General features: G+C 43.6%; 2 protein-coding genes across 20 annotated transcripts; one reads left to right on the plus strand and one right to left on the minus strand.

The window, feature by feature from the left end:
* The first annotated feature begins 1,075 nt into the window (after positions 1 to 1,075).
* Positions 1,076 to 5,678, plus strand: LOC136482997 (uncharacterized). The gene is made up of 2 exons (XM_066480135.1): positions 1,076 to 1,251; positions 5,575 to 5,678. Exons 1-2 carry the CDS (start codon positions 1,076 to 1,078, stop codon positions 5,648 to 5,650), a joined length of 252 nt encoding a protein of 83 aa, XP_066336232.1. The 3' UTR covers positions 5,651 to 5,678.
* Positions 5,679 to 8,290: 2,612 nt separating this feature from the next.
* On the minus strand, positions 8,291 to 14,014 carry LOC136513210 (uncharacterized). Of its 19 annotated transcripts, XM_066507235.1 has the most exons (5): positions 12,962 to 14,014; positions 10,310 to 12,568; positions 8,961 to 9,142; positions 8,480 to 8,697; positions 8,291 to 8,349 (listed from the first exon to the last, which is right to left on the minus strand). In XM_066507235.1, the coding sequence occupies exons 2-5, from the start codon at positions 10,403 to 10,405 to the stop codon at positions 8,333 to 8,335; spliced, it is 513 nt and encodes a 170-aa protein (XP_066363332.1). In that variant the 5' UTR covers positions 10,406 to 12,568; positions 12,962 to 14,014; the 3' UTR covers positions 8,291 to 8,332. The 19 variants fall into 19 exon arrangements, 1 of the variants encoding a protein (XP_066363332.1); XR_010773439.1 differs by having other exon boundaries at positions 8,291 to 12,568; positions 12,962 to 13,194; positions 13,492 to 13,561; positions 13,658 to 14,014; XR_010773433.1 differs by having other exon boundaries at positions 8,291 to 12,568; positions 12,962 to 13,038; positions 13,133 to 13,194; positions 13,492 to 14,014.
* Between the last annotated feature and the right edge of the window lie 1,552 nt (positions 14,015 to 15,566).

The raw sequence follows: 15,566 nt of genomic DNA on the forward strand, positions 1-15,566 counted from the left end.
AGGAGTGTGTGTGGTCCTCTATTGGCATTTATGATGGTACGAAGGATCTTAACACTATGGACTTCATCGTCTCACTTTAGCTGCTCACATGGCTTATTGACGGCCTACGTATTTCTCATCCTACTCATAGTTAACCATGCCGATTTTATCGCCTCACTCTGCCTGCTCATATGATTTATTGGTGGCCTACGTATTTCTCACCCTACTCATAGTTGACCCATGCCTCGTCCTCGTTGCTAGCTTTAGTGTGCTAGCCTACCTATGCCTCTGGTTGTGCGTATCTGCTTGCCCACAACCATGCACGGTCGACTTTGCATTTGAATCTCCATATTTATACTGAACAACTCCTTAATTAATGGACAATATGCCACATAGACCATTGTAAGAGTTGCTCCTTACTTATTTTATGAATCATTCCACAGTCTATCCTTACTCGTTGAAGTTAGAAAATAAATATAATGTACATAGACCTTTCTAGTGTATGTATTCAGGTGGTTTCTTACGTTAATTTATAGAATGACATCATCTGAGACATAATTGGTTGTCCTAGTTAATACAAATAGCTCAGCAATACAAGCAAGATATATAAAAAAACAATATATAACTATAACTCCCTTCTTTAAGCACCCAGGAATCCATGGCTTCTCCGCACTTCTGGTACTATTTATTTCTTTTTTTTTCTTTTTTTTCTTCTTGCGGATTTTTTACCTCTTGAAAGACCGGCGCAGCGTCGTCCTATCATGCTGGTTCTAATTATGGATTGTCGAAAAAAAAATTAGGCACGGTTGGCATAACCAGAGTGTCTCAAACAACCGCGGTTCGTCAATCCACTCCGTACCATATATTCAGCATGTTCGCTTGTTGGTTTCAGCCAGCCAACAGTATTTTCCTCTCATAATAAACCAGCATCAGCCAGCCCAAACCAGCCCAAAAACCAACCAGCGAACAGACCCATTATCCATTCTTCCCGTCGTCCGTGCTCCCAAAAACCCTAGGCCGCGCCTCCATCTATTTCTTCCCGGAGCCTCGCCGCCGGCACCGACGAGAAGGTTCGATTAGGGGAAAGAGCAGGATAATGGGTGAGTTCGACGACTACTGGGCGCGGGCGTACAGAGGCGACTCCGGGGTCCCGCACTCCGACCCGCAGCGCCTCGTTTCCACCTGGACGGGCGCCTTCGCCGTCGGCGCCGCGGCCTGCGTCCATCACCACGCCTCCGCGCTCGCCTCTCACCTCAAGTCCCTACCCACCAGGTGAGCTTCCGCATCCACGCACGCGTGCGTTTAGAGTTTGTTCCAATTCTCCTGATCTTGCTTGCGGTTCAGACCATGTTGATACCAGGGATCGCAATTTATCACTAGATACATATGATTGGGCCTAGTCCTGCATGTACATGCGATTAATGTGATATGTTGAGCTAGTTATGGATGAGATGTGTGTGTTCTTAAACCAGCAATGCAATTGCCATTGTAAAGGTTCTGTGAATTTAGTATATTGACCAGGCAACTAGACTAAATACCTCTTAAACCCGTTATGTTTGGACCAGAAAATTTCTTTGTTGGACATACTCTGTGTCTAAAACTGCTTTTAGTCTACAATGGATCAAGAGACTTATCCATTGGAGATATCTTGAGGGGCTGGCCCATGGTACATTATGGACCTTTCCGTTTCTGTAAACTTGACATTGCTGCAAACTTTTAAAACCAGACTTTATATGCAAAACAACAAAATATTCATATCCTGATCTTGTGTAACTACCACCAGTCCACTACTTTGTGATCATCCAAAGATAAGGCTGTTGTCATGATACACTTCCCCTAACCATTTTGGTTTGTCAGTGAATTGTTGTTTATGCATAATCACACTTTTGTGTGAATATCAAATAAATATACTATGTGCGTGCGTGGCCAAATTTAATCAGACCTAGAAAGTTCAGCATCGATCCTTAATCCCTTTCTGATACCAAACATGCAGATTTGTTTTGAGGGTGCATAATATTTCTGATGGGTTTATTGTGCTTCGTCTATGCTACTTAAATTCTATTTTTGGATGGGAAGACGATGGGGTGGGGCCCTATTGTTAATTTTGCGCTAAATTAAATATGTGTGAAAAAAGAAAGTAACAAAGTCGATGTGGCAGAGCAACACAGTGCTTGTAAAGGATTAAGACATGGTCAAGTGCTTTAGATATTTACGCCTATTAAGCACAAGATGTCTCATTCTGTGGCCCTTGAGGGATAGAGAAATTATGAAGATCTGCTTCATACTTTTTTCTGTGAGTAAGCTGCTAGATAAACAATAATCAACAGTTACCATTCCAAATCACTTTTTATTTTGGCTTTTGATCAATGATCCCGGCAAGGCTCCAATTGACAATATGAATATGGTGGTCTATGTAGTGCAGCACCCTCCCAAAGTTCAAAAAAATCTTGACATGATAGATGTACGGTGTACTCCCCAACATGTAATTCCATCTCAGATGTGCACAACAACACACTGAAATTGTACATCACCATTTTGTTTGTACATTTATTTTTTCTTAAACAAATTATGGAGGTTTGGTTGAAATCTGTTTTTTTTTCTAAGGTAAATTGGTTTTGTACATCTTTTATCTTGACAAATATGAATGGAGATGGTGAGAACCGTCATCTAGTTGGTTATGAAGCATCAGGCATGGCCAGATCGAGTAGCCTATGTGTCTTCCAATATATCTCTTCTTGGCTGTCTTTCCTTGCACCTCTTTGTTACCAAGTACTGCCATATGAAGCTCCTTTTGGCTTTTCAAGCCTGCATCCCATAGGGGTCTGTTAGCAGCTCGTGCCGGTGGTCCCCTCAGGGTCACCATGCCCTGGAAACTCAAAGAAAGGGCAATCAGAACTTGCCCTCCCTGCAATGCATAGCGAAAAATGGCCACAAACCCACCAATCCTAGTCATTAATTGTCGAAGGGGAGCTACCAATGTGTTTTATGCGGTTTATGCAATACTAGTTTCACCAGCTCTGGCTGTGTCTCCTTCCATGACCTCACTTGACTGCCCGAAAGTCAGTGGTGGATGCAAGATAGAAATTTATGGGTGGGGTGCCACCTCTCCCTCCTGCCCCTCCTCTTCGTTAAAGCACCAGCTGGTAGGCACACGTTCCCCCTCCTTTTATAGTGTGAAGTCTGTACGATGTCCACTTCTGTGGAATTTGAAAATTGATTCTGTTGATGTGTGTGCGTATTACACTTTACGAGGCGCACTACTTTGTGGGACACCACTTCTATAGCAAATGCTCTCATTTGACGCTTTTGTGGACTGTGGAAGCAGCGGTGGGCTGAATCTTTCTGCTTGGGTTGATAGTACACCTCCGCAGTCTGTAGAAAGGTATATAATTGCATGAAGTATGTGACATCCTTGGCGAGGATGTGCTGGCTGATGATCTCTGTTGGGCCGAACACTAGACCAGCCCAGTCACTACTGCAATCAGCCTTGGGATTGCCAGATCAGTCATCAAATTTGTCGGATTCCAATCATGATAGTAGAATCACAGTGTGCTTAGGCCTAAGGGTGGGAATCAAGCAAAAAAGACCAAGTCTAGCTCGTGGACCCCACTAAACTGAGGGTCTATTCACCAGGATTATCTAAATGCATATTCATTGCCTCTTGCATGCTCATGCAAATTGCCAAAGAGGAATATTGTCCACCAGCTAGACTAGGTTTTGGCCATGTCCTTCAGCAAATTTCGCGATTGGGTGGTGTCCAACAATTTTTGCCTATATGTTGAGGGAGGCAACAGAGATGGGCTTAATTCCAAGTTAACGATGTTCAGTGAGAGCTTTGGTAATTTGCGGTCTACTATGCGTCATGTTTGTCCACATTGCCAGCCTGCTCTAGATTGATATCCCCACAGGTTGTGCAGACCATTTATGTTCTGCCGAACCATAGTGTTTATCCCACAAATAGAAACAAGCAGATCTCTTCCACATTGTGTACTGGCCATTTATTGTCAGTGCAACAGACAGTGAAGTAAGTGGCAAAGGTGATTAATCGTTGTAAGTGAACTATGACGACATTTTCCAGTATGTATTTGTTGGCGCTCTGTGTACTTACCAACCAGCATTGGTTACCTGAAGAGGAAGGTGTTGATCACTTGATTGAGGCCTGGGGTATCATGGTCATTTCCTGTCCTTAATCTGTCCTAAAAATCCTATAAATGGTTACATTTATGGATGGAAGAAGTATGATCAGGCTTTGCTTTATGATGACTGCCGACCACCAATTATATTTATCAGTATCTAACAAAACTTGTTCATTATGTGTTGCATTGAGGCACACACTGAAAAACTTGTTCATTATGATCTGTCAACAATTACAGTGGCATATTTGACTACTAAATATTAAATGTTGTGTAGGCTCTTAAAAATGAGCTTAAAGTTTAGGAAGAAATGAACAAACCAAGGCCGTTTTTAGTTTCCTCCTTTATTAATGCAGCTGAAGCAAAAAATGACTTTCAATTGGAACGGAAGAGAATAGATATTTTGTCTTGTTTTTTTAGCGTAAAATACAGCAGTGGAGGCGCTCACTGTAGAGATTTATTACAAAAAAAAAAGGAGGCACTGTACAAAAGGGAGGCTTTACCCAAGCCAAAACACGCAAGGAGACCTGCGAAACTAGGAGAGGGAATCTATACAGAGGAGGAACTCATTATGTTTGTTTTCACAAAATCTACAAGCCTGCAATCAGTCACTCATTTGCACATTGATTCGAAAATCACATGGCCAGTAATGCAAAACCACCCAGAACTGTTGTTAGTATAGGTCAATGGCAAACTTGACCATGAGTCTTTCTTGCAGTGCTGGCTGCATTACTGGAGTTTGGTATCATTGGACTCTTGATACTGTTCAATCAAACATATAAATGTTTGCTGCGGTGCACGGACGTTTAGGAAGCTTGCATACTGATACTCCAATATGCCGAACACCTGTATTCCTCCTAACTTAACTGTTATTGTTAAAATGAAAACCAGAATATTAGTAGATTAACCAATAGAACTACCGTATTAACTTTTTAATGTTTAAATGGAGAAATTAGAAAAAATGGTTCTCGCGATTTCAGTATAAATTATTTTTCACCAGTAGCATATCTATAAATTTTGCATGGTTTTACAGAATCTTCTGCCACGGAGCTGCCATGTTTATAGATTGTTTGGATAATCTGTTCTGGATTTCAATCTAACGCTCGCAAGTTTTATGGCACCCATCAAATTTAGGCATATGCTCTGAGTCTTATGTGTTGGGATTCAAATGTTATTTTCATCAATCTGAATTTGCTAAGATTTTGGGGTCGTCCATCCTTTTCATTCTTACTTTCTTATTGAATGAGTCGTTTGTCATTCTTTATTTTCAACTGTTCTAGTGTTATCCTTAGCATTTGAGATGCATGAATTATTGTCCTTTTCCTCATTGTGAACGAATGGTATATTTTTTTTATAAAATCTGTCTCGATGTTATGGCTGTATGACTGTATTTATGGAATCCCATTTATTAACATTCCGTGTTTTTCCTTGCCCAATACAAGTTGATTGACATTTATCTCAGCTGGCAAGACATGACATTGGTGCTTGATCAAAAGCGCTGGAAGAAAATTCTTGAGAAGAAGCAACAGAAAGCTTAAGGTGAGCCGATTTCTCCTGCCATATTAGGGTTAGCTGATGCACATGCTCACACTTATGTTTAAGTCAATGTGGTACACTTTGTATCAGATGATGACAGTCGATACCAATCATGTCATGTTTTAACATGTTTCAGTTTCCCCTTGTGTCATCGTACTTTCCAACTACATGAGACAGTTGACTGAGGTTGTGTCAAGTCATCAATTGTGGTGCAGAAAGTTTAAGAGTTCTCTCTTTCGTTGAGGCTCTACTTTTTGGTTCCCTGTGTAGTGTTGAAACCCTGTGAAAACAAATGGATTGTGTTTAAACACCCCCCCCCACCCACACACACACACACCCACCCCACCACCACCAAAAAAAATGTCGTGTTTGCTCCAGCTCAAATCCTTAGATGGCGTTCAGATTTCAGAATGATCTGTTCATTGGTAGAATCTCTATGATTTTTTCAACAAATATGTCAAATGATCAAATTGTTCACAAATTATGTTCTAGATCACGGCTTAGTACCTGTTGTTCTTGCGCTGCTGCACGCCGCGGCCGGTAGTTCCACACCGGTCGTGTGGCCACGGCCCGCGCCACCCACTCGATCCTCACCGAGGCCGCCGCCATACTCCCGAGCTTGACGATGCCGGCGCGCCTTGCATCCTGGATCTAAACTCGATCACTCGTCCCCTGCCGGATGCATGTTTAGCGGCTGCAGCCAATGTGAATGTGCCAGGGTTTGACTTGGGTGACGAAGGACGGATGGCCTGGGGCCGGTGGCTGAGGGAGGCAGTGCCGGGGGCTGGCGACGGAAGACACGGGAGGGAGCGCCACAAATTATGTTCCAGATCATAGCGTAGTACCTGTTCTTGCACTGTTGCACGCTGCGGTAGTTCCACACCGGTCACGTGGCCGTGGCCCACGCCACCCACTTGGTCCTCGCCGAGCCACCGCCATCCTCCCGAGCTTGATGATGCCGCCGTGCCTTGCATCCTGGATCTAAACTTGATCGCTCGCCCCCTATCGGATGGATGTGCATCGGCTTCAACCGAAGTGAATGTGCAAGGGTTTGACTTGGGCGACTATGGACGGCCTGGGGCCAGTGGCTGCGGGAGCCGGTGCCGGGGGCGGCGGTGGAAGACACGGTTGGGAGCAAGCGGAGGGAGCGCCACAAATTATGTTCTAGATCACGGCGTAGTACATGTTCTCTTGCGCTGCTGCACACCGCGATAGTTCCGCACCGGCCGCGTGGCCGCCGCCTGTGCCACCCACTCGGTCCTCGCCAAGGCTGCCGCCTTCCTCGCCAGCTCGACGGTGACGTCGCGCCTTGCATCCTGGATCTGAACTCAATTGCTCGCCCCTTGCTGGATGGATGTGCAGTGGCTGCAGCCGTTGTGAATGTGCCAGGGTTCGACTTGGGCGACGACGGACGGACGAACGACCTAGGGGCCGGTGGCAGAGGGAGCCAGTGCCGGGGGTCAGCGGCGGAAGAAACGGGAGGGAGTGAGCGGAGGGAGCGCGAGCGGCGGCGGTAGAGGGAGCGTGAGCGACAGAGAGCCAAATCCACCGTCCAACACGCGACACATGTGAAATCAACGGCTAGAAAAACGGTTGCTAGGTTCGCCCAAATCAACCGGTTGTCCATTAGCAATACTGTTATTTCCATATCAGCTCGCAAGCGGACCGCGTCTAACAAATGATTCCGTTAATTAGCTGGGTATCCAAACACTTCCAGCTAATAGGTAGAGCAGCTAATGGATCCAAACAGGCCAGGCCCTCAGAAGTGAACAAGCCCTTTATGTACAGCACACCTTTTTTGTCACAACATTTCCTATCCTAGGCATCTAGAGAAGTGTCAGAAACACTTCACGTCCCTGCTCGTAGCGGATCCACTGATAACCAAAAATTCAGGTCTCCACTCTCCCGTCCTTCGCCTACGACCCCGCTGTGCTGGCCGACCTGAAGCTGACCACCTGCATGCTCCCGTCGCCGCCTGCCGCCTTCGATGGGATACACGGCCTGACTGCACTAGATCGCTCGCCCCCTGTCAGATGGATGTGCAGTGGCTGCACCTTTTTTTACGACATTTCCTATCCTAGACATCTAGAGAAGTGTCGGACACACTTCTGGATATAAGTGTAACACTTCTAGATGTTTTGAGACATTTAATAAGTGGTAAAACATTCCACTCAGAACATCACATTTTTTTAGGGGAGACGGCAGGGAAGCCCCCTACCTATTTTTTTCTTTTTCTATTAATATGAACAGAGATATAAAGTACATATGTACAGGGTACAAGGCTTGTAAAGCCCAAATAAAAAGAAAAGTATACATCATAAACTACTATCTCGCCACAGAAAGGGGGTCAGCAGTGCTCTTCTTAGCCTTGATACACACCAAGCTAAGATCATCTTTGAGGGCAGCCTTCCAGTCCACCAGGGATGCTGCTTTGTTATAAAAAATGATTCCATTCCTGGCTTTCCAAATTGTCCAGCAGGCTATAGTATAACCCACATGATTTCACAAAAGTCAACATGTTCAAAGCACTCTTTGGCTATAAATAGTACTACACACACACACACACACACACACACACACACACACACACACACACACACACACACACACACACACCATATGTGGTATATTGGAGGAATTCATTTTCATCTTATACAACATCTCATTTTCGTCATGCGCTAATGTCAGTCATTCAGAGTTCCTGCAGCCATACATGGGATGCATTCAACTTGCACATGTTTCCTTTCGACTATACTGTGTAAGATATAATTACGTACAAAGTGTTAAGCTTGGCCCCCGCCTTGGGGATGCTCCAAAAACAAATGTCATACCTGCTGGGAATGAAGTGAACAAGGAAGAAGGCTGTTCTGAAGGTTTTCCAGCTACAAGAATATATGATGAAGATGTGAACATGAAATTTCTTGTCTGTGGAGTACCATGCACCCTGGATGCATGTTTGTTGGGCACACTAGAAGATGGTTTGAATGCACTGTTGAATATTGAGATTCGTGTGAGTAAACTTGAGCCAGAGCTCCTCCACCTCTTCAAGCTGAAAATCTTCCACATGGAGTTGTTACAATGCCTATATCACAACTTGCAGTTCTGCACAAGTGTCATTTCTTGTTTCTGGCAGTATAATTTATAAGACGGAGTGTGTAATTTGGGAATAACACAAATATATGACAATTTTTTCAAAAAAAATTCAAATTATTACTGTGGATTCCAAACATCAGAGAAATATGTCAAATTGTTCAAAAATGATCAAATTGTTCACAAATTTCACAAATTATGTTCCAAATCACAGCGTAGTACCTGTTCTTGCGCTGCTGCATGCCGCGGTAGTTCCGCACCGGCCGCGTGGCCGCCACCCGCACCGCCCACTCGGTCCTCACCGAGGCCGCTGCCTTCCTCGCGAGCTCGACGATGCCGCCGCCGCCTTTGCATCCTAGATCTGAACTTGATCGCTCGCCCCCTGCAGGAAGGATGTGCAGCCGCTGCACACCTTTTTTTTATGACATTTCATATCCTAGACATCTAGAGAAGTGTTTGACACACTTCTGGATAAAAGTGTCAGAAACACTTCTAGGGGTTCTGAGACATTTAATAAGTGGTGAAACATTCCACTCAGAACATCACACATTCACACCCAAGGTATAGTACAACCCACATGATTTAACCTTTATCATGATTTCACAAAAGTCAACATGTTCAACGCAATCTTTGGCTATAAATAGCACTAGACACGCACACCATATGTGGTATATTGGAGGAATTCATTTTCATCTTATACAGCACATCACACAGCACGCACATTTACCAAACACAGCTGCCTATTATTATTAACCAATAGCCATAGCATTTTATTTTGTTACACCACCAGGTTCCACCAGCAGACTCCTAAGAGATAGATTATTGAGAGCGACTACTCAGAGTAAACGGACCACCAGCAACTGCTTGCAGGAGATCCATCCCCCAGCACGGACACTTACGACGACTACTCCAGTGACATAAAGACAACGACGATGACTACTGCTACGGTGGTGTCAACACTAATCCTGCTGCTAAGCTATTACAGACTTCCCAGAAGCCAACTGAGGAGCCTCATTCAGAATGTTCCGAGACTTGGAAGGTGCATGCATCATCCCAACATGAAGCTCCACTCCACCATCTGGTTTAATTGTTGGGGGGCAAGCCATTGACCTGACGCTCCAGCTGCATCAGAGAACACATATATCATCCCAACCCGACGCTCCAGCACGCCTTTTTTTGTGACAACATTTCCTATCCTAGACATCTAGAGAAGTGTCAGAAACACTTCTAGATAAAAAGTGTCAGAAACATTTCTAGATGTTCTGAGATATTTAGTAAGTGGTGAAACATTCCACTCAGAACATCACACATTCACACTCAAGGTATAGTATAACCCACATGATTTAACCTTCATCATTATTTCACAAAAGTCAACATGTTCAAAGCAATCTTTGGCTATAAATAGCACTAGACAGTAGACACGCACACCAGCGGTGTGTTCTACTTTAAGTAAACACTCAACCTCGTTTAGGGTCTAGCCCCACAAGTGATCAACTAAGAAAAGCACAATAATTGTGAAACATTTCATCCCAGACAATTTTAACGAATTCCCAAGAGCTGTTAGCATGTACCTTTGGCATCAACTTTGCACTCCTAGCTCGAAGGATAATCCTTCCCAGGCAATTGCGGCCTCTAACGCCTCCTCTATAAGGCGATTGAGCAAGCATGGCTAAAGAAGCATTGGCTCCATCTTTCCAGCACCATTGACCACCAGAGATAAACAAAAACCATCAAGCACACAGCTCCGGCTGCAAGCTGAGCAGCGTCTTTTCAGTGATTCAGTCATCCATTACCTTGCTCCATTACCATGTTCACAAAGCCTTATCAACCTTCTTGATCCATATCTGGGTCCTGAGTCCTGACACATGTGTTAGGCATTTCAAAGTCCAGCAGCCACTCTAGCAGAAGCATCATATCTCCCAAATGCAAGTAGACTCAAGGCTGGCTAAAGCGGCATGCACTGTAATAGAAACCCAGGAAGCGTGAACGTGTCACGAGACTTCAGTTCCAGGTGAAGTCTATGTTTCATGTGCGACAAGTAACTCCCACTTTATGGCCTTATGGGAAGGTCAATGTGAGAAGACCTTCCCAAGTCCAAACTTTGATAACTACGAATAAGGACGGCGTTGAAGATAATGGACTCACCATGCTTGTATCTAAAGACGAGTGTTTCAGAAAAAAGACATATACGGACATGTTTCTATCGCTAATATACAACAAACAAAAGTAAAGGTCTAGAAAAGTAAAACCAGGAGGCATTGGCCAACTGATGAACTTGTTAATTATCCACAAATTCACAACCACAGCCGATCTAAAACTCCCAGGCTTTTATTCTGGAGTGGATATTATAGGGTCTCAAATATTCCGTGGCAAAATTCTTAGAGCTTCAATGAAAGAGCAATGTGTAAAGGAGGGAATTGTGCTAATGCCAAAAAAAGGCAATATGACTTGTACCACATGTATAAAAAAATATATAATATAAGTTGATATATTGTATAGAGACACCAATATTTGTACCAAGATAATTCCTATACAAGCAGTGAGACACATGTAGCAGGTCAAAACCAAAGTTTAATGTGCTACATACTTACTAATATATCAGCTTGTTTAATTCAAAGCACACGTTTGTTTAGTTCCTTTAAGTAGATAACAAGCTAAATAAAGTAATCTTATTTTTGCAGTAGTTAATACCATCTAATGAGAAAATGGATATGACACCAACATGCACTAATGATTACAGGTTGAAACTAAAAAATCACTACTATTCTCGCTAGCAAAGCTTCCCTGACACAAGAACCAATTGTTCACTCTCCAAATGGGTCTGTATATTAGGCAAAGGGTATAGTTTAACGGCTCGTTCACAAGGTTACCAGGTGTATTTGTGTTACCAGTATGGTTTAAGTATAGGAAAAACAATGCTGTTATCTAGGTGATTGGTTGCTAGCATAGTTCCCATTGTAAAGACTAGAACCCAACAGTCAATAAAAAGAACAACCCATAGGAGCAGTTACTCAAACACCGTAAGCGACAAGTTTGTGCAATATTTGAACAAGAGAAACTGCAACACCTAAAGTTGCACTACTATGGCCCTGTTTGGAACAGCTTATTGGGCTGCTTTGCTTAAAATCTACCTCCACCACCAGAGCACCTCCGGGCGACTCCCTGTGCAGGAGACCCACCCTGCCATGCGCCTCCCTGCTGGCGCATCTATGGCAATGGCAAAGGAATATGATGGCACATCAACGTGCGGCGGCATCAAAGAGCAGGTAAACTTTTGCCGGCTTTTACTTCTTCAAAAGCTAACTTATCAAAAAAAACATAGCACTTGCTGCTTACTGACCTTAATGCATCTATGCTTGAATAGGGGATCACATGCATTCAAAACAATTTCCATCCTCTTTCTACCATAAGCCCATTATTTCTGATAAGGGATTAGTGGTAATAGCTCAATCGAATATCTGCGTAAAGGTAATATCCTAATAAAAAATAAATAGAGCTAAAAGTGAGACGTGTATTTGAACATTAAAAAAATGTATGTATGGTGGTGCGATATTTCTCAATTTAGGTATCAGTAAGGAGCTGCAAAAGGGACTTTAACTCCCTTGTCATCCTTGGCACTTGGACATTATGGAATCATCAAAATATTTGTGTCTTTGATGGGTCCCACTCTGCTTGGCTAGAGCTTCACCAGCAAAGAGCTGCAGTTTTGGAGTTTGGCCAGGGCTTGAAGTATTTCTTACCTCGTGGCCCTTCTGCCAGAGTAGTGCGATGTTTTTGTCATTTAGGGCTCTTTCCATTGTTTCTCCTCAAGATAACCATACACTGCTCTCCTGTGCGTTCGAGAAAAAAAATCTCAATTATTTCGAAGTTTGTCCAAATGATGTGATCGGCACAGAAAAGCTTAACACATACAAGCTAGCTAAAAAATTGTAGTCTTGATTTATGGCATATTGTATGTTCAGCATGTAAATCTAAAAGAATTTCGTTCACGACAAAATGAATACTCTTGTTCAGTTATGCTAGTTCAGACTTAAAAATACTACAACTAATAGATACATCTGACATGGTAAGCATATAAGGTTGCCAACCCAACAATAACAAAACTCGAGCTTTTGGCGCATGACAGGCAAACAATAAACGGTACTTTTTGTGTCACAAGTTTACCATATAACTCGTTATGGTATTGGACACAAACAGAAGCAACACTACAGTGACTACACTACCTCTGAGTGGCTGAGTTGCAGTTTCTACATTACTTCCCTTGGTGTCAACTCTCCCTCTTCTAAGCATCCTCCTTCCCCTGCTACTTCAAGGCAATTGTGTCCTTTGACACATCATTAATTATCTCTAATGCCACAATTGCGGCTAAAGAAACAACACTGCCTCCATCTTACCAGCACCGTTGTCCACCAGCAACCGACATAACCCAACAAGAACACGCCACGGCAAGCTTCAGCTGCAAGCCAAGCAGTGACTCTTCAAACTTTGTCGACTGCCTCACTTGCTATAAACACCCAACTAATATCTCTACTAATCTTGGAAGGTCCAAATAATACAACCGATTAGCAAAGCTCCAAACTAAAACACCAGTATACATTGGTGAAAACTTCTAGCTTTAATGAAACCTTAATGTGAAACCTCAACAACCGTGGTTAATAACTTTGATTGTAACAAGAGTAAATAGACATCTCAATTTTATGTTATCCATGCTATGTCGGATAAAATGGCATCGCATCTATGTCGGCTGCAAAACCTTACAACTTGTGCACCGCAGTCCCCCATCCATGTGTACATCCTTGCATTGCCCACATTGCTAAAGCTGGCTGCTGCAACAGAAACTTTGGCATAGCTAAGCAAAGTGTGTTATGAGACACTAGAACCACCGAGGCAACTAGGTCCCATTAAACATGGCAATATACCTCAGAACGCCGGAGACGAGGAGTCAGTGGCCAGGGGAGACGCCCCCAGGCCCCAGGAAACCTCCTCGAGAGACTCTGGGACCGCAAGACATGGCACAAGCTGGAGATTGCGCGGCCGGGAGGACGGTGCGGAACGCGGCGGGCAGCAGAGGTGATGAACGCGCCCAACGCCAAGAGGTGCGCGCAGGCGAACCCCGCCGCCGCCTCCAGCGTCTGAGCCACCGCCGCACTCGACACCTCGCGCCCATGACCCCATGCCCCGGCTGCTGCTCAGATCCAGAGCTTAGGGTTCGAGGGGAACAGTCAATTGCGCTGCTGTTTCGGCCTGCAAGTCGGTGGACATTGGAACAGGTTAATCGGGAGAGGACTAGGGTCACGGTGAATGAGATTCAGAAATTTGCCGGATATTTAAATTGTTTTATTTTTGCCACACTAAAATGCCTGCTTTAGAACTTTAGAATTTTTTTTTCTATGCGCAGCCAAAAAAAAATTGAAAAAAAACCGTGTTATTCAGCTTCTAGTTCATTTTACTGATACATATAACCAGCTACTGAGATTTATATTTCCGAATAGTTTGCTCATGAAGCACGCGAAAGCATTTAGAACATGTTTGCTTTATGGCTGATCGATGTCTCCCACAGGCACCAATTGGATTTCATACATATGGACCACATGCACATCTACAATGAGTTTCTCTCTAGACATAAGGTTCCTCAGAAAGCTTCTCGACGCCATGCGCATGTCCCGGCGCCACCACATCTGAATAAATAAGAGTTGCCTAGACTCCGTTAGAGCGCATTTGCAAGCACTTCCTGCAGAATTTTAGCAACGCACTTCGTGTGACTCGTGAGGGCAAATAAGTTTTAGATGAATCTAAAGTTGCCAGACATAAATTTCACTCTCGCTCGCCGCCTATAATGTTAATTACACTGGTTGCAATTGGCGCATGAGAAGGCTGGCCAGGACCATGTTCGAATCACGGTGTCAAGGAGTGTGGGTAGTCCTCCATTGGCATTTATGATGGTACGAAGGATCTTAACACTATAGACTTCATCGTCTCACTTTACCTTCTCACATGGCTTATTGGTGACCTACGTATTTCTCATCCTACTCATAGTTAACCCATGCCGACTTTATCGCCTCACTCTACCTGCTCATATGGCTTATTGGGCCTACACATTTCTCACCCTACTCATAGTTGACCCATGCATCGTCCTCGTTGCTAGCTTGAGCGTGCTAGCCTACCTATGCCTCTGGTTGTGCGTATCTGCTTGCCCACAACCATGTACAGTCGACTTTGCATTTAAATCTTCACATTTATACTGAACAACTCCTTAATTAATGGACAATATGCCACATAGACCATTGTAAGAGTTGCTCCTTACTTATTTTATGAATCATTCCACAACCTATCCTCACTTGTTGAAGTTAGAAAATAAATATAACGTACATAGACCTTTCTAGTGTATGTATTCAGGTGGTTTCTTACGTTAATTCATAGAATAACATCGTCTGGGACATAATTGGTTGTCCTACTTAATGCAAATAGCTTAGCAATACAAGCAAGACATATACAAGAAAACAATATATAACTATAACTCCCTTCTTTAAGCACCCAGGAATCCATGGCCTCTCCGCACTTTTGGTACTATTTATTTTCTTTTTTCTTTTTTTATTTTTATTTTTATTTCTTTTCTCTCTCTTTTTATTCCTTCGCGTGGATTTTTTACCTCTCGAAAGACCGGTGCAGCGTCGTCCTATCGTGCTGGTTATAATTATGGACTGTCAAAAAAAAATTAGGCACTGTTGGCATAACCAGAGTGTCTCAAACAACCGCGGTTCGTCAACCCACTCCATACCATATATTATCCATTCTTCCCATTGTCCGTGCTCCCCAAAACCCTAGGCC

This window comes from Miscanthus floridulus, chromosome 1, assembly GCF_019320115.1.
Source record: "Miscanthus floridulus cultivar M001 chromosome 1, ASM1932011v1, whole genome shotgun sequence".
Classification (NCBI taxonomy): Eukaryota; Viridiplantae; Streptophyta; class Magnoliopsida; order Poales; family Poaceae; genus Miscanthus; species Miscanthus floridulus.